At 40.5% G+C, this 24730-nt stretch overlaps 1 protein-coding gene across 1 annotated transcript in view; it reads left to right on the top strand.

The window, feature by feature from the left end:
* Positions 1 to 24730, top strand: part of IQGAP2 (IQ motif containing GTPase activating protein 2) — a 295627-nt gene that overhangs the window by 171210 nt on the left and 99687 nt on the right. Inside the window, exons 6-12 of the mRNA XM_065940796.1 lie at positions 7831 to 7898; positions 8219 to 8332; positions 9005 to 9183; positions 10282 to 10369; positions 14778 to 14941; positions 17569 to 17729; positions 23427 to 23551. Coding sequence (XP_065796868.1) covers positions 7831 to 7898; positions 8219 to 8332; positions 9005 to 9183; positions 10282 to 10369; positions 14778 to 14941; positions 17569 to 17729; positions 23427 to 23551 — 899 coding nt within the window. The remainder of the gene's footprint in view (positions 1 to 7830; positions 7899 to 8218; positions 8333 to 9004; positions 9184 to 10281; positions 10370 to 14777; positions 14942 to 17568; positions 17730 to 23426; positions 23552 to 24730) is intronic.

Genomic DNA, 24730 nt, shown 5'->3' on the forward strand with positions numbered 1-24730 from the left:
TCCAGAGTCTTCTCCAGCACCGCAGTTCTAAAGCATCAGTTCTTCAGTGCTCAGCCTTCTTGACGGTCCAACTCTTACATCGCTACATGACTACTGGAAAAACCATAGCTTTGACTATATGGACCTTTGTTGGCACAGTGGTGTCTCTGCTTTTTAATACACTGTCTAGGTTCATCATAGCTTTTCTTCCAAGGAACAAGCATCCTTTAACTAACCAAGATTAGTGTCTTCTTTTTTGATGGACCAGATTGCTTCAGTTTGGTCCTGGGAGCTCTTTCTGGCCAACTCCTTTGTCCCTGTAACACTGTCCCTGACATTTCTTTGAAATATTCTTGCTTTGTGGCCATAAGCAGATGTTCCGGTCTTTCCCTGATTGTGTGCACGTGGTCAGTCATGTCCAACTCTTTTCGGCCCCACGGACTGTAGCCCACCAGGCTCCTCTGTCCGTGAGATTCTCCAGGCAAGAATACTGGAGTGGGATGCTCTGCCCTCCCGCAGGGGATCCGCCCAACCCACGGATCAAACCTGGGGCTCCTACATCTCCTGCAGGTGGGTTCTTTACCACTGCACCACCCAGGACTCCCCTTTAAAGTTGTCAAGTGTTTGTAACAATTTCCCTGGCTTAACACATGAGGCTTCTGGATTCATCTTTTCTTACTAGATAAAGTTTATTTGCTGGTTAAGATTCTTACACTGACCGCAAGGTAAACACATGTCTGCCTCTCCTCTGTGTGAGGATGACTGTTCCCACTGCAGAGTCTATGGTTGCTGTCCAGCAGTCATGTCTTCAAACACAGTGAAGATACCAAAATAGCACATGTTCAGGGCTTGGATTTATGAAAACGGTGGCGGCAGCCACACTTCTGGTTGACCAGCTATTCCAAGTACTCTGAGCGGTTTGTGAAGAAGGGCTCCTCTAGTAGGTAAACCTGAGAAACTGGTTCAGAGGCAACCTGGTTAGCAAAGCAGCTCAAGCGGTCCAGAATCTTCCTGCAATGCAGGAGATGCGGGTTGGGAAGATCCCATGGAGTAGTATACCCATTCTACTTTTCTTGCCTGGAACATCGAATGGACAGAGGAGCCTGGTGGGCTGCATCAATAGGGTTGCAAGGAGCTGGAGACACCTGAGCACACAGCATGCACACATACACACACACAATAGTAAAAATAAAAACAGACCAACGCCTACTGAGCCCTTCATTACATGCCGGGTACTGTTCCAAGTATACTGTTACAGGTATAATCTCAGTTAATCCTCATGACATGCATTTTCTGTACAGTTATTAGTCTCATTTTAAACCATGGCTGGCCAAGATCATACAGCTAGTAAAGGGCAGAATTGGGGTTCAGAACCAGGCTGGATGGCACCAGAAACTGCAGTTACTTAGGCAGCCAGTCAATTTTCCTCAGAAGGGAGCCCAATATTTCCATCCTACTAGGAAAATGAAAAGAACAGTGGCATTAGACTTGAACTTCAGCACAGGTCTCTAAGCTGTTACATTTAGGATATTTTTAAAAGGACGCTTCCCCAAACTTCAGAACTGGAAGGACCTTGAGATGTTGAGTGCAGTTTCTTTATTTCACCGATGAGGAAATTGAAAGATTGGTTTACGTGAGTCAGAGTCACATACTGAAATGTGGCCAGCCTGGGGCCAGGATCCAGGGCTTCTGACTCCAGTTCCCTCTTCTTCCTAATCAGCCATGAGGCTTTGATTTACAGACATTCACCTCCCATATTACAACATAAATGAACTGTGCATGATGTGATCCAGAAAAGTTGAAATGAATTCAGCCTTTGCCTTTTAAGTTTGCATTTTATTACTGTAGCACCTCTTAACACATATATTCAAAGTAGTAGAAAAAAACTGGTAGTTTTTTTTTTTCTCTTTTGCTTTCTTTATTGCTTCCTTTACTTGAGCTGATATTATTAGTACAAAATAGGAGCACATGGGCCAATGAGGCTTTTGCTACCGTAGGACAACTCCTCTATTACTGGCCTTTTCTTAGCAACACAAATGTACCGTACCTTTTGATGTGATGAAATGCTGGCTGTTTCATGCTAAGTGCTTGCTTTTACGCGGAAAGTGACATTAGTTCCTCAGCTTCCTTTAGAATGCTCCTAGCTATTTGTATTGGTTGTTAGGCACTGAAGTTGCTTAATAAATTCAACCTTGAAGAGCTCCAAGAAATTGGTGATTGGACAGACTTTTGTTTTTTCAACACTAAGACTGGATTTCCTATATACTTCAGGCAATGCCCTCATTGAATCGAAGTGCTTGGAAAGGAGTGGGCTACTGTTGCTGATTCTTTTCAGCATGGGAATCCAGAATAAGTACTTTTCCTAGTAAACATTTGCCCCTTTGACTAATCTGCTTGGACATACCTCCCACACAGAGATTTAGTATATAAACTCCCACACTGTGAAAAATTATCTTTTCAAAAAGATGAAGTCTAAACTTCAGCCTCAAAGATAAAATAAATGCTGAAAATTGAAACCAAATAAGAATATACCTTAACATTAAAAAATATATACTTTTGGTGAAAGTATGTAAATGCAAATGGGATTTCTACCTAATCCTGACTAGCACACGAAAATCTGATTTGAGGCAAATCTGACTCAAAGATTTTTCTATCTAAAAGGTACCTGACTTCTCAGCACCATCTTGTGGTAACATTTAGTTAAACTGGGATGTTTGCTTGTTGTGAGATTTATGTTATACAGCAGAAATGGAGAAGTAAGAAGTATAGTCAGAAAGTCTTCCAGTTTCTTCAATACCGTAGGGAAACATGAACACTTTTGTTTAGTGTGATTAATTTAGCTCATATTACCAACACACCCGTGTTTTGTGGAAGCCTGGGTACCTTATAGGGACAGACAGTTGAGAGTAATTAAACGAGTGACCAGACAGATACACAAAGGAGATACAGTGAAAACAGTTATGTCAAGCTCCTCGGTCACGGTTGTCTTAGTTTCCTTACAAAACTGACGTGAAATGACTAAAGTAGTAGGAGTTCCTTTAGTATATAATGTTATTTGTTTATTTCTGGCTGTGCTGGGTCTCTGTTGCTGCATAGATTTTTCTCTGCTGTGGTGAGCTGCTCTAGCTGCGGCTCACAGGCTTCTCACTGCAGTGGCTTCTCCTGGGGCAGAGCACAGACCCTCGAGCCGGAGGGCGCCAGGAGTTGCAGCATCGGGCCCGGTACTTTGCCTCCTGGGCTCTAGAGCACAGGCCCAGTACTTGGGGCGCATGGCCTTAGTTCCTCTACAGCGTGTGGGATCCTCACGGCTCAGGAATTGAACCTGTGTCTCCTGCATCGGCAGGCTGACTCTTTACCACCAGGGGAACCTGCTGTTTGTTTTAATCATCTGTAGTAAGAAAGAGCGCTGTCCATTGACCAGAAAATTAAGTAGCTCATGACAGAAGGCAGACAGCTAGGACTGGATTGGCTGAAAAACCAAGCCGAGGGCCACAGCCCGGAAACCATTGAGCTGTGCAGCAAAGCTTGGCGCGGCTGTGGGGTTTGGGTCTGAGCAGAGATGGGAAGAGGAGAGCCCTCAGCCAGCATAATTTGGATTAGTTAGACCTGCTGAACCTGCTAGTCCTTCCCCAAGGCAACACGTGGAGATGCTGATGGCAGGGTAGCACAACAGTACCCAAGAAGACACAGGGAACCCCATCTAAGAAGATGAGACAGTGAGCGCCCTCTGCGCGTCAGCCTGCTTGTTCCTCACCCGTCTCACTAAGGCTGGCCTCTGTCACGGGATGCTTGTGGCTTAGTCGCCAAGTCCTATCCGACTCTTGTGGCCCCGTGGACTGTAGCCCGCCAGGCTCCCCTGACCATGGGACTCTCCAGGCAAGAATACTGGAGTGGGTAGCCACTTCTTTCTCCAGGGGATCTTCCTGACCCAGGAATTGAACCCAGGTCTCCTGCATTGCAGGCAGTTTCTTTACGAACAGAGCTACCAGGGAAGCCTCGGGCATGGGGACCTGCAGCCGACAGTGATAAACAGTTGCAAGTCTCAGACCTCAAGATGAGCCCCAAGTCAGGAAATGCCAGACATGTGAAGGAAACTAAAGCTCTGAAAGAGGAATTACATTCGACACACAGAACCAACACCCAGGGAACAAATGAAAACAGTAAAATACGTGCACTTAGTCAGTCGTTCATTTTGTCTATTTAGTAAATAGGCTTATAAAGAGCAAAACCAAAGAGAAAACTAAGAAAGAAGAAAGCTGGATACAGATTAAATTAGGAAATAAACTAATAAAATTTATTTACCTAAGCTTTTATTGCATAATCTGAAAATTTAAAAGTGCATCTAAAATTCCAGATTATTTCAACATTACATAGGAGGGGAGATAGAAGTGGAAATATGTTAAGGATAACTGATATTCATTACCTTAGATTTTGATGCAAGAATATAAATTTCAAGTATATTAAAACCAACAGTATTAATGTAATATACATAAATATACACATTAAATATGAAATTATTTTATGCATAAAATTTATTAGAAGAGATTTTATGGGAAACTCCTAGTTAAATTTTACTGTCACATTTTCAAAGTTTTTCCCATTGAATTACTTTTATACTTTTTTTTGTGGTCAACTTGTTCAGGTGTATTTTTTTATTTAGTTGTGAAAGGGGATAAAACTACAAATCAGGAACCATGAAAGAATGCATACAGTGGTATTTTTTTGATCATTTATGGATCTATTTTTATTTTTTCAAATATGGCTTGATTTTACTTTCCTAGAATTCTTTTGTAACTACACCCCTGTCTGTTTAATTCTGTTGAATTTTGTTGTTTCTGTTACTAGTCAGAAGTGTGTGACTAGGTTGACATTATATCTGGTCCAAGTGACATGAGGTCCCTTTTACCTGGAATATTTTTTCTTGTGTAATAAATTGAGAATTGGTTCATAAAATATTATGGTTTTGGAAATGTCAGCATCCTAGTTTTAATTATAATGACTTGTTATATCCCTGGTAATCTGTAAAGACCTAGAATTTAAGGAATGTATCCTGTCTTTCTACCTTTGAATTATGAACACATAATGTCTATTTTACATTGAACGATGTTCAGAGTTTAGTATGTTTTTCCCTTGTGAATAAGATACAAATATATTGAAATTTAGTAGTAAAATACCATATGTTTAAAGTGTCATTTGTCCTTTGGTTGTTGTTTTGAGGGAAAAGAAGGGGGAAAAAAAAAACCAAGAAAGATAAATCCCCCCAGAAAACAACCTTTAAAATTCAGAAGTTCATTAATATGCATTTCCTGGAAGAGATTGAAATGACCAATATGTGTATGAAAAATGCTCATCCTCACAATGAACAAAAGAAAATGTAAACTTTAATGACATTTTTTGGCTATCAGATTGGTGAGGTTGTCATGGATAGAACCTCTGCTCTTAAGGGGACAAAGAAAATGGCATTTTCATGGATTGCTAGTAGAGTGGGGCCATGCCCAACACCTGGTTCTTAGTTCAGTTAAACATTCAGTCTCAGGACCGTGTGCCATAACCATGTTGACTGGCAGATGCTCAGAAGGAAATACAGCCTGCCAGCAGGACGGCATCAAGCGTTTGCTCTGCAGTGGGAGCCTTCTCAACACTCCACGTGGCTGTCCACACAGCCATTTAGAACCTGTTCTCTTTGGTGCCCGAGGTGATAACTTGGGTGTGAAGTTATGAATGACACTAACAGTGGTAGTTACTGAAGGCTCCCTGGCTGAGCACCTCAGTCCCCAGGAGCCAGTATCTATTATAGCAGCCCCATAGCATGGCCTCCCAGTTTCCTGCAAGAAGTGTGCCAGTTACAAGAGTCGCTGAACTCAGGAACACCCAAACTGTGTGGAGCCTCCTAGGTATTTATGATGCCTTCTGGTCAAGATGCAGTTTGCCAATCAAGGGTTATTTTTCCCCTAAGCAATGATGCTTAGTAACATGGTTGGCAGTATACATTTATTGGGTGCCTGGGGGAACGGAGCTTGAACGTGAACTGAAGGAGGACACTTTCTATTGCAGAAGGGAGAGGAGTTTCATTAACTCTTTCCTCACAGAGAATAAATGAGTATAATCTCTTTCAAGAACACAATTTGATAGTATATATTTAAAGTTTTATGTATATATCCTTTCAATTTGATGATTTTCTTTGTGTGGATTTATGTGATGAGTAAGATATATGCACAGTTGAGTTCAGTTGCTCAGTAGTGTCTGACCCTTTGTGACCCCGTGGACTGATGCGCCTATATATGTAGGTTCACTGCAACATTATTTATCGTAGTGGATAATTAATGATCGTCTAAATGCTCAGCAATGGTTAAGCAAATTATAGTACATTGATACTATAGAATACTATGTGGTGGCTCTGATGGTAAAGAATCTACCTGCAGTGTGGGAGACCCAGGCTTGATTCCTGGGTGGGAAAGATCCTCTGGAGAAGGGAATGGCTCCCCACTCCAGTATCCTTGCCTGGAGAATTCCATGGACAGAGGAACCTGGTGGGCTGCAGTCTATGGGGTCACAGAGAGTCGGACACGACTAAGTGATGAATGCTTTCACTTTTTTCATGTGAATTTATGGAATAGATATTTCTACAAACAATATTAAAATGATTTATATCAGAGTATTTACTGTTTAACTCTGAATGGTGATTTTCTATGTATTCTTTTGAAACCACGGATCAGTAGTTTTTAACTTTGATCACATATTGCTTTTCTAAGTGATTATTTCTTACAAAGATTGAAAAATTTAATATCAATGCATACTGCTTACACTGATTAATCATGCATTTTAAGAGTTTTCATTCCATTAAGAAGGTTTGATCTTGAACTCTTTTAATGAAATTTTATGTTTATAAACTACTCAGATATATCTCATATCAACGTTTGAAATGAGTCTTGAAATACTTCAAACCGTCAAAATCATTCTCAGTTCATTTTCCCATATATGGTATTTGTAATTCTAATGTGTAATTAAAATCTTCTAAGTTATAAGTCTATCAGAACTGATATTAAGTGAATAAAGAATTTTTAATTGGGTTGTAGAGTTGATCTTGGGGACTGGGAAGGTTAAAATACATGTAGTTCAGAAACTATGGCTCAGTGTTTTTGAGGTGAGAAGTCACATAACTAAATATTTTCATCCTCTTTGGTAGAATTTAGATGTCAGACTCTAGCTTCTTTTGTCATATTACAAGCAGGTTAGTTGTGACCATCATTGCTTCCTATTGAACTTTTAAAAAATATGTACACTTTTCTCTACATTTTCCACTTTTTAAAATATATCCATGTCATAGTAATATATCCACATCGTGGTTTGTCTTTAACATCTTTCCATCCACCAGTAGTCTTACTGCTCTATTTATTGGTTCAGAATGTATAAAACAAATGGTTCTTCAAGGGGGTATATGGTACTTGAAGGCATATATAGGTATGGAAAGGAACATATAATTTGAACTATACTTTAAGCAAAATAAAATCATGTAATATCCAAAGAAGTGTTTATTCTGTTTGTTACTTGCTGTTTTGTATTGTGTCCCTTAGCCTCCCTATAATTGGATGATTAGGTTAGTTCACCTGTGGACGTGCTGTGTAGTTCAGACCTGTTTTCGGACAGTGACTAAAAGTCCTGGTCCGTCCTGGTCCCAGTAGGGCCTGCCTCACCTTGGGACATGGTTGCCTCATCTGTAAGGTGCCTGGATTAGATAAGAAGATCTCTGAGGAGTTGCTCAAATAAAAAAGACCCTGAAGACTTATGTAATTTCTAGCTCTAAGATTTATGATGATGAAGTTTCTGATAGTTTTATGGTTTCTCTTTCAGTTTATATCTGTTCAAACTAGGAATTGCACCCCAGATCCAGGATTTGTTGGGCAAAGTAGACTTCACAGGTACTATTCTTTATCTTGATAATCTTTTACAGTGTGGTTATTAAGAAAATGTAGCAATTTTTTCTTCATTTTGCTATTGATTCCTTTATCCCTTTATATTGATCAGGGGAGAAAACTTGATTATCTTTAGACTCTGCCAAGTTTCTATTTGCTCACCTTTGTGAAATGAGAAGCTGAGGCTTCTTTCTAAGATTCTTCTTTAGAGCTGACCCCATGTTCTTGATGAACACGTTTCTTAACACAAATACACTCATTCCTGCCTCCATCTCTGTGGCTTTCATTGATTTTTTTTTTTTTTTTTTTTGGTTGTTCTTTTTCAGAGGAGGAAATCAGTAATATGAGAAAGGAGCTTGAGAAATATGGAATACAAATGCCATCTTTTAGCAAAATAGGTGGTATTCTGGCTAATGAACTGTCTGTGGATGAAGCTGCACGTGAGTCTGCTTAAGATTCAAACTTGTCAATGACATGAGACTTATCTATTCTTGATTTTGGTTATAAGAAATAGAATATTTAGAAGATATTATAAGCACCCTAATTTTGTTTATAATATGTATTATAGGTAATTGATTTGAACTTCAGAATATAACCAAATATCAGAATATAACATCAGAATATAACCAAAAAACTGACCTTGGACTCTAGACATCTACTTGTACAATACAATTTAAGAAGTTCCAGAAGTATCTTTATTCTCCCAAACGTCTCTCTGCTTTCTTTGTCCTTAGATTTCAGTGGCAGGATACTCACTGCTGGGAATCTTTCCATGTCGCAAGTTAAACTGCAGTCGTCTCTTGAAGCCAACATGATACTTTCCAAGTGTCACCCTGCAAACCCCCAGTGGTTGCCATAGTGTTTGATTCACATTCAATGCAAGTTGAATAAATGAATAGGAATTATATAACAGATGCTGAGACAGGACCCGAGATAAATGGGCAGGTGGGGAGGTTGTCATAGGGATGTGCTGTGATGTCTGAGGTTCTGTTGTTTGAATTCTTGATTGGACCCCACGGAAGAAAGTAAAACTGCCTAAGTTATGCACAGTCAGTACACCTGTCCATGTTGTCTTTTGCTGATAAAGTTCTACTTTTCTTTTTACTTTGTAGTGCATGCCGCGGTTATAGCCATTAATGAAGCTATTGAAAAAGGAATCGCTGAGCAGACCATTGTAACTCTAAGAAACCCAAATGCAGTTTTGACTTTAGTGGATGATGATCTCGCAGAGGAATATCAGAAGGAACTCTGGGAAGCCAAGAAAAGAAAAGAGGAAAATGCAAGGCTGAAGGTATTCAGTTAGATTCTGAGTGGTCAATATAGTAATAAGTATGGTTATGCATTGCTAGTCTGAAAAAGCTTTAATGTTACGAGGGAAATTTTTAAGTCCACTGGCTGTGGTCTCTCTAGCCAGAGGCTATTGGTTTAGGTGGAGTATAAAGATAAAATGAGACTATCATTTTCCAAGCCAACCCCTCTCCCGAGTTCCAGGTTGCAAAATTGATCTTTAGCTACAGATCTGATGTCTTCCCACCAGAAACCTCCCACGATTCCCTGCCGCCTACTGAGTCAAGCACAGGTCCTTCTGCTGGCCTCAAAAGGTCCCAGCATACCCAACCCGCCTCCCCGTCTTTCCGGCTAACCCAGGACACACACTCCGACTGTAGCCCTGACTGACGCACCAAGGTTTCTCACTGTTGTGATCAAATCCTCTTGTCTGCATCCTTCTCTCTCTTCTCTGCCTTGAACATTGCTCTCTTCCTCCATGATGATGATGAAGGTCACTCAGTCATATCTGACCCCGTAGACTGTAGCCCACCAGGCTCCTCTGTCCATGGAATTCTCCAGGCAATAAGACCAGAATGGGCAGCCATTGCCTCCTCCAGGGGATCTTCCTGGCCCAGGTTTTGCGCTGCAGGCAGATACTTTACCATCTGAGCCATCAGGGAAGCCCCCTCTTCCTCCAAGCCCTCCTCAGTTGTCTCTCTTTAAAATTTTCTTTCCACCCAAGTGCTTCCCTAGAATATATTTTGTTCGGCTATATTTGTTATTTATGTTCTTGATTTTTCTGTTAGACTGAATCAAATGGCCAGTATTCAGCTGGTTTTGATCTGCAAAAAATGGCAATATCAAGTGGGCCGACCTAATGTTTTCCACGTTAGACAATTAGGCCTTTACAGGGAGTCACTGGGTCTGTTGTTCATTTTTGTAACCTCTGCTAGCATAGCTAACCCTGGTGCTCTGCACAGAGCAGGCACTCTTAAATGCTTGTATCGAGTTCACATGAATATTAGTAAATGGTTTTTAGTGCTCTTTAAGTTTTTGCTTTTTGAATATCAAGTTTTGGAAACATTTAACCTCAAGAATCAAAGAAGCCTTTGTTTTGCAGAATAACTGTATCTCAGAAGAAGAAAGAGATGCATATGAAGAATTGCTGACACAAGCAGAAATCCAAGGCAATATCAATAAAGTCAACAGTGAGTAATGGATCATATGAAGGAAATGGATATTTCTATAAGATGCAAATTTTTCTTATCTGAATCTCAGTAAAACTCTTAACACATATACTCATAAAAGTGCCTTATATGGTGACAGATCCACTGAAAGTGTTGCTCTTAATTATGGTGCATCATCTGCTAGTTTTCCATGGAGCTTTTCTGGCCATCTTGTCCCCAGTCCATGCAAAGTATCTCAAAACATCTTGAAGGTAGTTTGACTGTACCTTCCTGTTTCATCACAGGTACAGTGTATATCATTTTTTGAACCTGTCCCTTATTGGGCTAACCTTAAAGGTCTTTTAGTAAAGATTATGAGTTAACGATTGTCATTCCTTGCCCAGGATTATATGATAACATTTTATTGGGATTGTAAAGCTGTTGTTGACACCTCTGCTTTTTATTCCTTCTGAATTATTAGTCTGCAGTGTGTAAGAATTGTTCTCTTAGCGCTTGTGTAGCTTTGGTGCAATAAGATGTGGCAGACCTATAAATCACATCGTGGCAGGTTCAAATCCCATGGCCCTGAGACTCCATGGAGTCACACAGGACAATTCTCCTTGGTACCTAGTTCAGTTATGTGACTATAAAGAACAGAAAACCGGGGTAATTCAAATAAGCGTGTGCAAGTTTAGATACACTAGTCTCTTTATTAGTCTTTTTTGTTTCTCTAGGAAAATTTATTTTTACCTGAAGCAGTAAGGAATTCTCTTTGACATTTATGTCCCCAAGGTCAACCTAAATAACCCACATATACCCCAAAAATGAATACATCAAAGACTAGTTAGTCCATTTAATAAGGCATGTGAACTTCTGCCAAGTTTAAACTTGGAGTGTCCACTAATTCCAGTAGCCCTAAACCCTCATGGTAACCTCCTAGATGAGCTTTGAATGTTCTTTATGGCTCTTTGCGCTTTCAAGGAAATGCGCGTCTATAGGTATTACTCAGGAGTTTTCCTCTAAGTTGCTGGTAGAGACATATATTAAAGGCTTCAAACAAGGAGGCCCAGAGAAAATTGATAGATATGTCTAGGAGGTAACAACTGAGTGGGTTTGAGAATTTACCTCCACAAGTACTGAGAGCACTAGGGTTGCTTTTCTTAAGGAACACCTTGACATTTTGAGATGTGTGTTCCTATTTTTATTTTTATTAAATTTTGAACATGTTGGTGATGATACATGAAGTGCAATTTCAAGTTTCTCTTTCTGCTCTGTTTGAAAGCTGAGAATTTCATTATGCTTGACAGAAATGGATTATAGGAAGAAACTAATATTGCCAGCAAGACATCTGAGGTTCATAAGCTTAGTGGGGAAATGGTTCCATAGCTCTGTGCCATCCTTTATTTTTGAAATGTTTATAACCACTAGAATAGATTTCTTTTTCATGTTAAATATAACACCTTATATAAATGTTTCATTACTTGATTGAATGACACAATTTCCTGACCACAAATTTGATGCCAAATCGACTATACTTTTTTTCCACTCTTAAGTAAAAAGCATGAGATGATTTGCACTAATGCATAACCAGCTAAAATTATGAAAGGCATTGCAGTGTTTAATGGCTTTAAATGCTTGGAACATGATTATTCTGAAGGTTTTGATCTCTCCCCATTGGAAAATTTATAGTGGTACTAGAAACATCCAGTATTAGTCTTGAAAAAATTCTCCAAAGTATATTTTAGCCAGTGACATGACAAGGAGACAACGGTATGCTTTAAAATATGTCAGTGTAGCTACTTGACAAGCTTTTTCCCAGCCATTGAGCTTGTTATATTAAAATTTAAGGTGTGTACATTGATAGCAGCCATAGTAATGGCAGAAAGTGACAGCTTGGATGGTAGTGGTACCAGGTCTGTTTTCAGAAGCTTCAGGTTTGTTTGGACTGTGGTCATTTAACTTGGAGTTTGGTACATGCTTTCCATTCATTACATATATTCTGTCAAGATTAGGGCTTGAGACTTTGTTAAATGCAGAGTGTAAAAGAGTGGTTAAGCTTAGTTTATATATATATATTTTTAGAAGAAATGGTTCATTAAGAGTGTTTTAAAGGATATATTTTTTTTCTTGTAATATTTTACCATCCAGCTTTCCAAACGTATATAATAGAGTTTTCAAAAGTGAAGTACAGTTCTATTCAGGATAAGTAGAGACACAACCTAAAGGCCTTGGGTAACCTTCACAGAGCATCAAACACGACAGCCAAACACTGACCTTCCTTTCTGGAATTCTTTCATTTATCATACTAGTTCTAAGAATAGAAAAAGGCGTTTGGGTCCTTAGGGTATTATTCTAACTTATTCTAAGTGTAAGTTTTCTGGGGTGTGTCACGGAAGACTGCATTAGTTGTAAGTATTTCCTGTTCTTGAATGAGGTATCTCAGTAGAAAAGCTATTGAGCTTGGCTCCTTGCGAATATAGGTGGAGAAGATAAATTCCTGTCTGTTAAAAAGGGTTAGAATAATCTTAGCTATAGTCTAATCATGTGTTAGGGAGACAGACTAATCCTTGAAAACTCTAGAAATGTAGGGGTCTGTGTTATTTCTACTAACCTGAAACCTTCTCTATAAGGCAAAACCCTACTGGTTCCGTCCAGTTTCTGTTGCCTGGTAGCAGAGTTCATCACTCATTCTTCCATTTGGTCAGCAATTCCATTTCTGTTTTCTTGAAACTGTACTGAATTTACTGTTCCAAGTACCCTCCATGTGGTCACTAAAATTCAGGTCTTTATAATCTGAATGTGGTAACTCGTAGAGACATCACAGAGCTTCTAATTGGATCAGGTATTGTAAACCAAGGCATCTCTGTGATGAGGGATTTTTTTGGGGGGGGGGGTGTTAAATGATACAGTAGTCCTCCCCCACCCCCACTCCCCACTTATCCACAGTTTTCTTGACGGAAATTTCAGTTCCCTGCTGTCAAGTGCAGTCTGAAAATGTTAAATGGAAATTTCCAGGAATAGCGCCTATCTTTTCAGTTCCACGCTGTTCCAAGTAGCATGGTGAACTCTCATGCCACCCCCCTTGGCCCGTGGACCGTCACCTTGTCAAGCATGTCCCACCCTGAGTCACTTAGTGGCCATCTCGGCCACCAGGCTGTCGGTGTCATAATGCTTGTGTCCATGCCATCCTTGTTTTACTTAACAGTGGCCCCAAAGCCCGAGAGTAGTGATGCTGGCAATTCAGAGATGCCCAAGAGAAGCTATTAAGTGCCTTCCTTAAGTGAAAAGCCAATGGGTCAATGAAAAAATAAAAAAATAGCTTGAGATGAATGAAAATGGAAACCCAACTTTCTAAAACTTATGGGTCATGGCAAAAGCAGCTCCAAGAGAGAAGCATATAGCAATACAAACTATTTCAAGAAACAAGAAAAATTGTAAAATAACAATAAATAAAATTGAAACAGAGTCGTAGGCACAGAGAACAAGCTAATTTTGACAGAAGGGAGATGGGTGGGATGGGAGAAATAGTTAAGATATTTAAGAGGTACACACTACCAGTATAAAATAAGGAAGTACTAAGAATGTTATTAGCTATTATTGTTCATCTCTTACTATGCCTATCTTATAAATTAACCTTTATCACAGATGTGTATATATAGGTTAAAAAAAAATACCTGCAGGGTTCGGTTCTATCCATGGTTTCAGGCATCCAGGGGAGTTCTTGGAACCATATACTAACACATGGGACCACCATTTCAATGTAGAATTATATTCTCATGTGAGTTTTGATTGTAATATTTTAAAAAATATATCTGAAATTATGTTCCCCTAAAAAACCACCCTTTACAAAACACAAGAGATAAGGGAGACTATTTGGGGACTTAATAACCATTCTAGATCAAATCGCGGTGTGTCTGAGTGTCTCCTCGGGGTCCCACGGTGCTCATTCAGAGGGAAGAGAGAGCCCCAGGGCACGCCTTGCTTCTGGTCTTCACATGTGTTTAACCTCCTTGGGGAGGCAGAGCTAACACACAAGGAGCATTAAAGAGCAATGCCGGTGGGATACACATGGCCCAGTCCTGAATACTATAACAATTCCCAAGGTGTGAAATTCTCAGGAACTGAAGCCCTGTGAGAACTTCATGGGAGAAATGGTTCCAGTGCTGGTCCTGAAAGGAAGAATTCTGCAGGGAAGTCATGCTAGGCAGGAATGACCTTATAACTCCAGCTTTATCAATGCCGAGGTTCTTTTAGGGACTAGCTCCAAGGATTAGACTGTTTTCCAATTCCAAGCTACCATTTCCAACGCTTCGCTTACCATCCAAATGCAACTTTTCAGAGTTCATGGAAAGTGACTGCTTAGGCTGTAATCCCTGGACGTGCGGGCTGGTGGGGTCAGGCCGCAGTGGGTCAGGCACAGGTTCTGATGAAGCGTTACTCCGACCCTCAGGGCTGGCTGCAGTGGACCACATCAATGCAGTTATTCGGGAGGGTGACCCCGAGAACACACTGCTTGCGCTGCAGAAGCCAGAGGCCCAGCTGCCCACTGTTTATCCCTTTGCTGCTGCGATGTATCAGAACGAACTTTTCAACCTCCAGAAGCAGAACGCCATGGTAAGTCAGAGGAGACCCCGTTACAGAGATGTTAGTTCTGAGTCCTCGCAACGAGGAGGGCTGTTGAGGAAAGGTGAGTGGGAGCGTAGTGTCTTCAACTTGTAGTTGCTGATCTCATTGGCTTCCCTGTACCAATTCCACACCACCTTCCTCTTTAACTCCTGCCTTTCATCTCTTTAAAGAATCTGAGAGCATGGTTAGGAAATGCAGTCAGGGCTCTACACAAATACGCACTGAAAACTAGTTGTTCTTATTTCGTGTGTGATTTTTTAAAAACTTGGTATAATTTAATAACAGACTGAAATTTTTTTTTAAATATCTAACTTTCTTGATTTAGATTTCCAGAAATCTGCAACCAAGAGCATTAGCACCATGGCTTGATTTTTGTCAGTGTCTGCTCATCCTAGGTTAATTGGGTTAAGCAGTAAAATCATATAAGGTTGCAGTAAACAAGAGCATATGTACTAGTACAGGATTAACCTAAGCAATGCAACAGAGTGAAAAATACTAAAGGCAGTGCCAAGAACTTAATGTATGAAGGAGCTAATATTTCAAAGACATGGGAAAAGAAATGAAATCCTTGGAAGCATTTAACCATTTGGGAAAGAAAACATTACCTCACTACACATAACAGAATACATTTCCAATATGAAAGGTTATGTGTAAATAATCATTTAAAAATTAAAGTTCTGAAAAAACATGGAAGGATATTGGATCTTAAAATCAAAAACAGTAGTTCTCTGCCAAAAAACAAAGAGGAGGAAAGCATAAAGCATAAACAGGCAACTCACACATAAACAGGCAACTCACACATATACAGTATTATCTATAGATCTGAGAGAAGGAAACAAATCATATGTTCAACTAGTAACAGACTGCACACCCTACTATTGAGTGGAAAAAATGAGGTTGAAATATATAGCATTATCTTATATTTTACAATCAGAAAAGGAAAATAGTTTAAAAAACCAAAGTCTCTGTAAATGTTTGCTTGAGTTAAAAATTAACAAAAGTGTGTGTCACGAAAGGCCTTGGGTAGTGGGGTTTGTTTTCTTATCCTTGCTTATTAAGACTTACAGTGCTTTATAAATAGATATTACAATATGAACTGTGCATACCACTTGTTTGTGAATTTTTTTCAATAGTAAATACTATAGTACGCTATGATACACAGTTGGTTGAATCCGAGGATGCAGAAACTAGGATTCAGAAGGATGAGCATATGGAGGAACAACTTACATGGGGGCAGAGGAGCCCGGCGGGCTACAGTCCACGGGGTCACAAAGAGTTGGGCACGGCTTAGTGACTAGACAACAACAGTTATATGGAGATTTTGGACTTCGTGGAGGTTCAGCCCTCCTAACTCTGGTGTTGCTCAATGGTCAACTATATTTTGTAATAAAAGAAAAATAAGTTATTTCTTTAAACTGCCTATAGGTTCTCTTGTTAATATTGTCCCCGTTTCTCTAACTCTGAGGCCTAAAGCGACTCACACTCTAGCACATTCATCCATTTCTTCTTTATTTGTCCTCATCTTTTTGGCTGTATACCGCTTTAGGTATTTGTGGTGAATCTCAAATGATTTCATTCTGCTCTTTCCTTGTAATTTGATACCTTCCTTCTATGTTAAACTCACAGTTAATGTACGGTCTTTGGATAAAACTTACATGTTCCCTATAAAAACCCTTCTTCCCATTTGCTTTGGAACATAAAATTGGTCTTTGTTAATCTAAAATCAATTCACTGTGAAATTTCTGTGGAGAACCAGAAAGCTATAGTGCATTTTGGTATAAATATTATACATACGAAGTATACAATATCCTAAATGTGAAGATAGATATCAGAGTTTTAAAAAAATTTATTTTCATGCTTCCTCTATGTTCCTTCAATAGGATGGAAGAAATAACCCTTTTGAAGCTGGGCCAAGTCGGTATAAAATGGTTGAAAGGAAAAGAATGGTGAAAGGGGCATTCTGTAACCTGAGATGTATTTTTTAAATTAGCCTAATCCTTACCTGCTTTTCATTAAGACTTGCGTCACATTTCTTCAAATATCTAGACCCTAGAGTATGTGTAAAATTTCTACCCATTTATAAAAATGTGACTTAGACTAACTTTTAAAAATTAAAATAAAAAAAATTAAATTAAAATTAAAATCAATATTGCTTAATGACTTTGATTTGCTTTTCCAGGGTTATCATCTTTAGGTAAAATTCTCCCCTTTTCCTTACCCTTAGTTCAAACTGAAAGTCATTAGTTATACTAATGTCTAACTTTGCGCTTAGAGATAGTAACGATGTTATCCAACCGGTGGCTTAATTATCTGGTAAGACTAAGCCTGTTGGCAGCCATAGCTGCAGGTAGGAATAGGCTGCGGCCATGCAGATGTTTATGGAGCCATAACCAAGGATTGTAATTAACTCAGTTCCCCAGACAAGCATCTAAGGAAAATCCAGAAGCCGCTGACCTGTTCTTGAAAGCCAATGAAAAATAGATGACCAAGCAGCCCTCCTTGTCCTGGGTTCTCACAATCTCTGACTTTTCTGTACTCTGAACATTCTGAAGCCCCGTCACGTACACGCGGTGTGTGAATGTGGGGAGCTTATATTACCATATGTTTCCTAACAGAACTACTTGGCCCATGAGGAGCTCTTGATTGCGGTGGAAATGCTATCTGCTGTAGCTTTACTCAACCAGGCCTTGGAGAGCAGCGATCTTGTGTCTGTGCAAAATCAGCTTAGAAGCCCGACAATAGGCTTTAACAATCTGGACGAGACGTGTGTGGAACGGTAAGGTGACGTTTTCACTTCCTTTCAGGGCAGAGATGTGTGTTTGGCAGACCTCACAGATGAACCATTTATTCCTTCCTCAAGAAATCCATATAGCCATGCTTACTTTTTTTTTTTTTTTGCCATGCTCATTTTCTTAAAAGCTAGTCTACTTTGTTCTAAGAGTCCTTCAAATATTTGAATCCTTCTTCCCAGTTTTCCTTTTAGAGGAACAGAGTCTAAGAAGGAGCATCCCGTGCCAGTTCCTTACTGTCTATATTGTTAGCAAAAATTGATAGGCTTAAATAAAATAAATGTTGAATGCGTAACTTCCCTTGGGCTTCTTTAGAAAATAATAGAATGTGGAAGAGTTGGAAGCAGCCTTAATAATTGGTTTCTTAGTTTACTGGTGAGGAAACTGAACCTGGATCTGGGACCCAAAGTTAGGCAGTTGAGCTTCAAACCTCATTCTTCTGATGGTTAAACCACTGGAATCCAGAGACCCCAGTGGCTCATGACAGTGGGTCACGATCTCAACTTAGTGTCTTTCATTTCTTGTTCCTGAAATAAGCTACTCGATAATACAGTTGATAGAATCAAAAACACTGCAGCAGACATAGAGAGAAAACTAAGGGCCAAAATCATCAGTCAGTTCAGTCACTCAGTCGTGTCCGACTCTCTGTGACCCCGTGGAGTGCAGCACGCCAGGCTTCCCTGTCCTTTACCAACTCCCGGAGCTTATTCAAACTCATGTCCATCGAGTCAGTGACGCCATCCAACCATCTCATCCTCTGTCGTCCCCTTCTCCTCCTGCCTTCAGTCTTTCCTAGCATCAGGGTCTTTTCCAATGAGTCAGTTCTTTACATCAGGTGGCCAGAGGATTGGAGCTTCAGCTTCAGCATCAGTCCTTCCAGTGAATATCCAGGACTGATTTCCTTTATGATGGACCCCTCTGCAGTCCAAGAGCCAGAATAAGGAGCCCAGTTAGAAAGAAAGAGAAATCGCTCAGTCGTGTCCGACTCTTTGCAACACCATGGGCTGTAGCCTGCCAGGCTCCTTCATCCATGGGATTCTCCAGGCAAGAATACTGGAGTGGATGGCCATTTCCTTCTCCAGTGGATCATCCCGACCCAGGGATCAAACCCAGGTCTCCCACAATGCAGACAGATTCTTTATCAGCAGAGCTACCAGGGGAGCCCTCATTTTACTTTTAAGTGAGCAGTTATGGATGATCAAGGGCTCAGACTCTCTTCGAGCACCTTCCTTTGCTTAAGCAAAAGGGACAGAGGGAAAGGAAGACTCATACAGAGGCGGATGTCACCAGAGTGAACCCTGCCATTCTGGATGGGAGGCCAATTAGAGGTTGAGACGGAAGCCCAAGATAAAATGAGTGAATGTCCGTCTTGGACGCTTGTGACCACCAGGGGGAGATGTCTGCATAGATCTTGACAAAGGCACTTGACTGGTTCTGGAATTGCTGAAGTAGGTAATTCTCTTGAGTGAAGTACAGTCGTACAGGAGAAATAAAGACTTGCTAGGTTTTTCTAAATGGTATTTGACCGCTTGTCTATGTAGAGAATGGCCCCAAACTAGTAGACAGCCACCAGGGAAGCCCTAGTAGAACAGGGACCTTCCCTGGTTTTTGGTCATCTTGGAAAAACTGATGTTCTTATGCAACTTAATTTGATGACTTGGTTTCTATAACTCCTTAGAGTCTATTTCCAAGGGAATTTATTTCAAGCTCTACCGTTTATATTAATGGTACCCTCCTCTCCTGCAAGCTTAGAAACCTCCAGTTAACTTGAGTTTTTCTCTGCCTTCTGTGAGACACCCTTGAGCTATGAACAGCCTGCTCACTTTTTTCCCAGACCGTAGCCAGTATGTGTGCACAGTACCTCTGCATAATGTTTCCACTTCCCAGTGACCACTTCATTTAGATATTTTACTTTTGCTTTTGAAATGACCTCCAAGTTGGTCTTGCTCTGTCTTTGCTGTCCTCATTCATCCTTTTCTAACTAGGCTTTTCTGCTTTCTCAGTGTTAGAGAAGGCAGGGTTGGTCACTTCCTTATGAAGCCTAATGGTCTAACGGGACTTGTTGATGAGATCATTTTCAAGACACAGAGCATCCCTGCCACCTCTCTCTAAATGACAGTACCCCCTCCCTCCAAATCACCCACTTTGATTATTAAAAATCCTCTCTTCCTCTATCTCAATTTACAAATAACCCATTAAGGAAATGGACCCACACCCCATCTGAGAACCACTTTTATACCTGTGATTTTCAACTGGGGACACGAATAAACTTTAGAGTGAAAATATTCTGTATGAAATACTTTTAAATTTTTATTTTAAAATAAAATCACAAATTTTAGCACTTTCCAGGTCACCTGGATGGCCCAATACCAATAGGAGTTTCTTGAGCCCCTTTGGTTCTTATATGGATCGTTGCATTGGTCTCAAGTGGTCTTCTACAGCCTCAACATTTCAGTTTCCATGCTAGCTTTTAACCAAGTACTTGGAAGCCCAAGTTGGCAGGTTTTCAACTTTAAGAAACACTTTAGCTCTCCCTTATGGTCTTACAACTCCTTCATTGTACACGGGTGCTGGGCAAAGCCACCTGGCTGAATTCTTACAAGGTCTCTACCAATTTACCATGGCTTCTGCCCTTGGGACTCTGTTTTCCCAGAAAGGTTCTTTTGTCCAATTCTCACAAGAGTGATACAGGGTTGGCATTGGCTCTGGGCACACAGCGCTCCCAGATTAATTGTTCTAAAGTGTACTTAGGTTTATCATGCGCCTCCATACGACTGTCCTCTGTTCTCATCTGAATTACCCTCAGCGTGGTGTTCTGCCCTTAGCTCTAGCTACAGTCCTCCTTGTCTTTTGCGCTTCAGCCAAAAGACACACTCTGCTCTTTCTGGCTTATCCGCTCATAAGCACACTTGTCTCACCACTAGGGACACAGTGCCTGTCACCTATCTCTACCTCGCACGGCTCTGGAGCGCCCAAGCCATCCCTGCCAGAGAGGATGCTTCTGTGAATGAGTTCCATGCTTCTCCCACCCCAGCTAATGTCATCTCTTCTGAGAATTAACATGATGTGGTTAAAGAACATAGCCTTGGAGCCAAAAATAATCTGCTTGACTCTTCCTAGCCAAGCCCCTGTCTCTTCATCTGTAAAGCACAGAAACTCACACACCACAAAATCACCTCCTCTGCATTTGCAGAACATTTATGAGCCTGTCCCAGGCCAGGTGCTCCATCACAAAGGGTTTCTGTCTCTTTCTCCTTCCTTGGAACTCGGTTACTTGCACTCTTATGCACAACCTCTAATTTTATGACTTTTCCCATGCTCTGCTGTTATACCCTATTTGAATTTTGTTTCATCTTATCTAATGGGCTGAAAGGCTCCCCAGGTGGCGCAAGTGTTCTTGCCTAGAAAACTCCATGGACCGAGGAGGAGCCTGGTGGGCTACAGTCCATGGGAGCGCAGAGAGTCAGACACAAATGAAATGACTTAGCGCAATGGGCTGACAGCTCCTTGAAATAATGACTGCATCTTATCCCTTCCAGTCTCCCCATAGTGCCTGCCACAGGTTTTGTACATAGTTTGTACTTCATAAGCATCTGCTGAATGAAGCTGACATTTTAGTCTTCTTCAAAGCTCCCCAAGAGTATTAGAAAGGTAATCTTACTAGTCTAACCATAGCAGACACCAAAGGGAGCTCTCAGAAAGGTGGGGAGGGAGAAGACATAGTCCTGTTGGGTTAACTACAGCAGTACCCAAAGTTGGCATCTTAGTGCTGGAGGCTAGTACTCATACGGAAAGCCTGTGGAGCTCTGGTGTGTTTTCATCGTATTTTTTTCCTTTTGCTAGTATTTATTCATTTATGAGGAAATGGTGGGTAAGTGTGGATTTTACTTTTTTCCCTCTGTTCATCCTTAAGCTTTGTCATTTTATCCCCACTGTGTCAGCATTTAGATGTCAGATGCGTGAAATGCCTGAAAGGATTTTGCACTTTCTTATAGAATGGTCCCCATCTATAATGGATATTAGTGAGTGCAGGTTGCCGTTTATCCAGTCATCGTGGTCAGTGTTGTTTATTACATATTGCTACTCATAAGTGGTTTCCTGGTGGCTCAGATGATAAAGAATCTGCCTGCAATGAAAGAGACCCAGATCAATCCCTGGATTGGAAAGATCCCCTGGAAAAGGAAATGGCAACCCACTGCAGTATTCTTGCCTGGAGAATCCCCACAGACAGAGGAGCCTGGTGGGCTATAGTCCATAGGGTTGCAAAGAGTCAAACGTGCCTGAAGTGACTTAGCATGCATGCAAGTGTAGAAAAGTGTTTTCTTAGGTTTATGACTCTTGATAAGATGAGAATCTCACACAGGACCTTGAGACACTTTCAAGCCTGTGTTTGGTAATGCCTTGTTCAGACACAGAAAATGAGTCCTCCCCACCACTTCCTATTCTGAATGATATTTTTCTTTCAAGCTACACCCAGTGGAGGACATCTCAGTGCCACCCGGGAGTGTGCAGAACTTTGAGAAAACCTGTCACAGTGAGAAAACAGTTACAGAGTCCATGTAGTGTTGCTTCTTTGAACCTCGGCTGTAAATCTGTTGGTTCTATTCAGAAGTCAAATTGCAAAGTGAATCAGTATATACATAGAGGGTTGATCTTTACTTCTCTGGTATAAAGATGCACAAGCAAATTAAACTCCTGGGTTTCTATCCTTTGGCCTGGGATAACTTACTCATGTTAGCTTATGGCTGTAACGTTGCTTCTGTAATTTAAAGTGGGAAACAAAAGTCTCTTAGTAATATGTCAAGGTGAATTTTTGGATTATCTTTTTCCCCAAAATTTCTCAAGACAAGAAAATATTCAGAGCATTGACCGAGTTCTGTTTTCCAGAAGGCGAGGAGGGTCAGGGGTCCGATTGAGGCGTAGGAATGGGAGGACAGGGAGCAGATGCAGGAGCAAGGTGGCAGCTGTGTGAAGCCTGAGCAAGGGCAGGCGAGGAGGGGATTCCAGCACACTCTGCTTCAGCTCACGCACCACCTCATCAAGAAAACAGGCAGTAAAGACGCATGATCTTCACCAAGGTTTCTGGAACTGCAGCTTCTTTTGATTTGATTTGTCATTTGGGTGTATGTATTAGGCTACAAGGTAACCCAGCTATGTTAGGGTTACAGTAAAAAAAAAAGGGGGGGTGGGTGGGGGGCTCTCGAGGCTTGGATTTGTCAAAGAAAGGAGAAGAAAAAAGGACCCTTGATGGAAAGATTAGAAGCCATGGTAATTCTGAATTTTATATCATAATAGTCATCTGGAGTCTGAGCAGAACCAAGACATTCAAAGGGAAGGAAAATACTTACTAAAAAAAATCTAGTAACTTCACAAAGTTAAGGATGTTGAGGTTTCTTTGCTTGAGATAAATACAAGATTGGAATTTGAGGAACTTTTTATTAAAAAACATTTGTGCCTGGAAGTTATTTTAAGGACAAAAACAACACCATTAGTCTAAGTGAGCTTGGTTTATGTTGACAAAGCTGCACAAGACAATTTTACTTGCCTTTCTACTCTGTCTAACTTTATAACATCACATTGGGCCGTGCATGTCAGACTTAAGATGCTTGCCAAATTTAAGATGCGTAACATGAACAAAGAATGACTGTCTCTGATAGGCGTCATGCTTGCTTTCTCTTCTACAGTTATGCAAATGCACTTCTCTGCATTAAACTGGAAGCCTTATCCCAAGGGCAAGATAGCTTAAGCTGGAATGAAATTCAGAATTGTATCGATATGGTTAATATTGAAATTCAAGAAGAGAATGACCGTGAGTATGGCAGTTTCCTTCTCTAGTTAGGGTGGGAGAATGAGGTAGCTGGACAGCCCGGATCCCTAGGTTAGGGCTGCCAATCTTTTGCTCATGGAGCCCTATGAGAAAACGTTCTTCTTACAGGTATGTATGTACTTATGTATAAATGCTATTTCTGTACTACTATCCCAGTGTGTTATAAACATTACAAAGCAAACATAAGACATAAAAGAATAGAATAAAATATATAAATACAAGTCCTAACTTTTAAAATTTCCTTTTACTTGAGCTTCCCTGATGGCTCAGCAGGTGGAGAATCTGCCCGCAGTGCAGGAGACACAGAAGCCGCAGGTTTGATCCCTGGGTCAGGAAAATCCCCTGGAGAAGGAAATGGCAGCCCACTCCAGTATTCTTGCCTGGAAAACCCCAAGGACAGAGAAGCCTGGTGGGCTACAGTCTAAAGGGTCGCCCAGAGTTGTACATGACTGAGCGACTGAGCGCACGCACACTTGGGAAATGACTGCTCTGAAGAACTCAGTTTTTTAAGCACTCAGCTTTATTTTGACCTTTCATTTGGGTATTATTCTGAAATATGACACATATTCTTGCTCTAAGAAGAAATTACAATGCAGTCTAACTGTTGTTTATGATCTCAAATCATGGTGATTTTCTGTATTTCTAGAACTTAGAAGCTCTCAGAATGTTTTGTCCTAGTTTATTTTCCTAAGGTTTTACAACCTAAATGTCTCCGTCAACAGATGAATGTATGAAGAAGATGTAGTGTCTGTGTGTGTGTGTGTATGTGTGATGGAATACTATTCAGCCACAAAAAAAGAATAAAATTTTGCCATTTGCAACAATATGGATGGGCTAAAAGAGCGTTATGCTAATTGAAATGTCATGTAGAGAAAGGCAAATGCTGTCTGAGATCACTAATATGTGGAATCTAAATAATACAACAAACTAGCAAATGTGACAAAAAAAGAAGCAGATTCACAGATCTCCGAGGAACAAACTAGTGGTTACCAGTGGGGAGAGGGAAGGTGGGAGGGGCAAGTGGGAAGTATAAACTCTTGGGTCTAAGATAGGCTGAAGAATGTACTTACAACATGGGAAATAAAGCCAATATTTTGTAATACTTGTAAGTGAAAAGTAACATTTAAAAATTGTATAAAAAAGATAAAAATGTTTAAGCTC

The sequence above is a fragment of the Muntiacus reevesi genome, chromosome 7, assembly GCF_963930625.1.
Source record: "Muntiacus reevesi chromosome 7, mMunRee1.1, whole genome shotgun sequence".
In the NCBI taxonomy this organism is placed as follows: domain Eukaryota; kingdom Metazoa; phylum Chordata; class Mammalia; order Artiodactyla; family Cervidae; genus Muntiacus; species Muntiacus reevesi.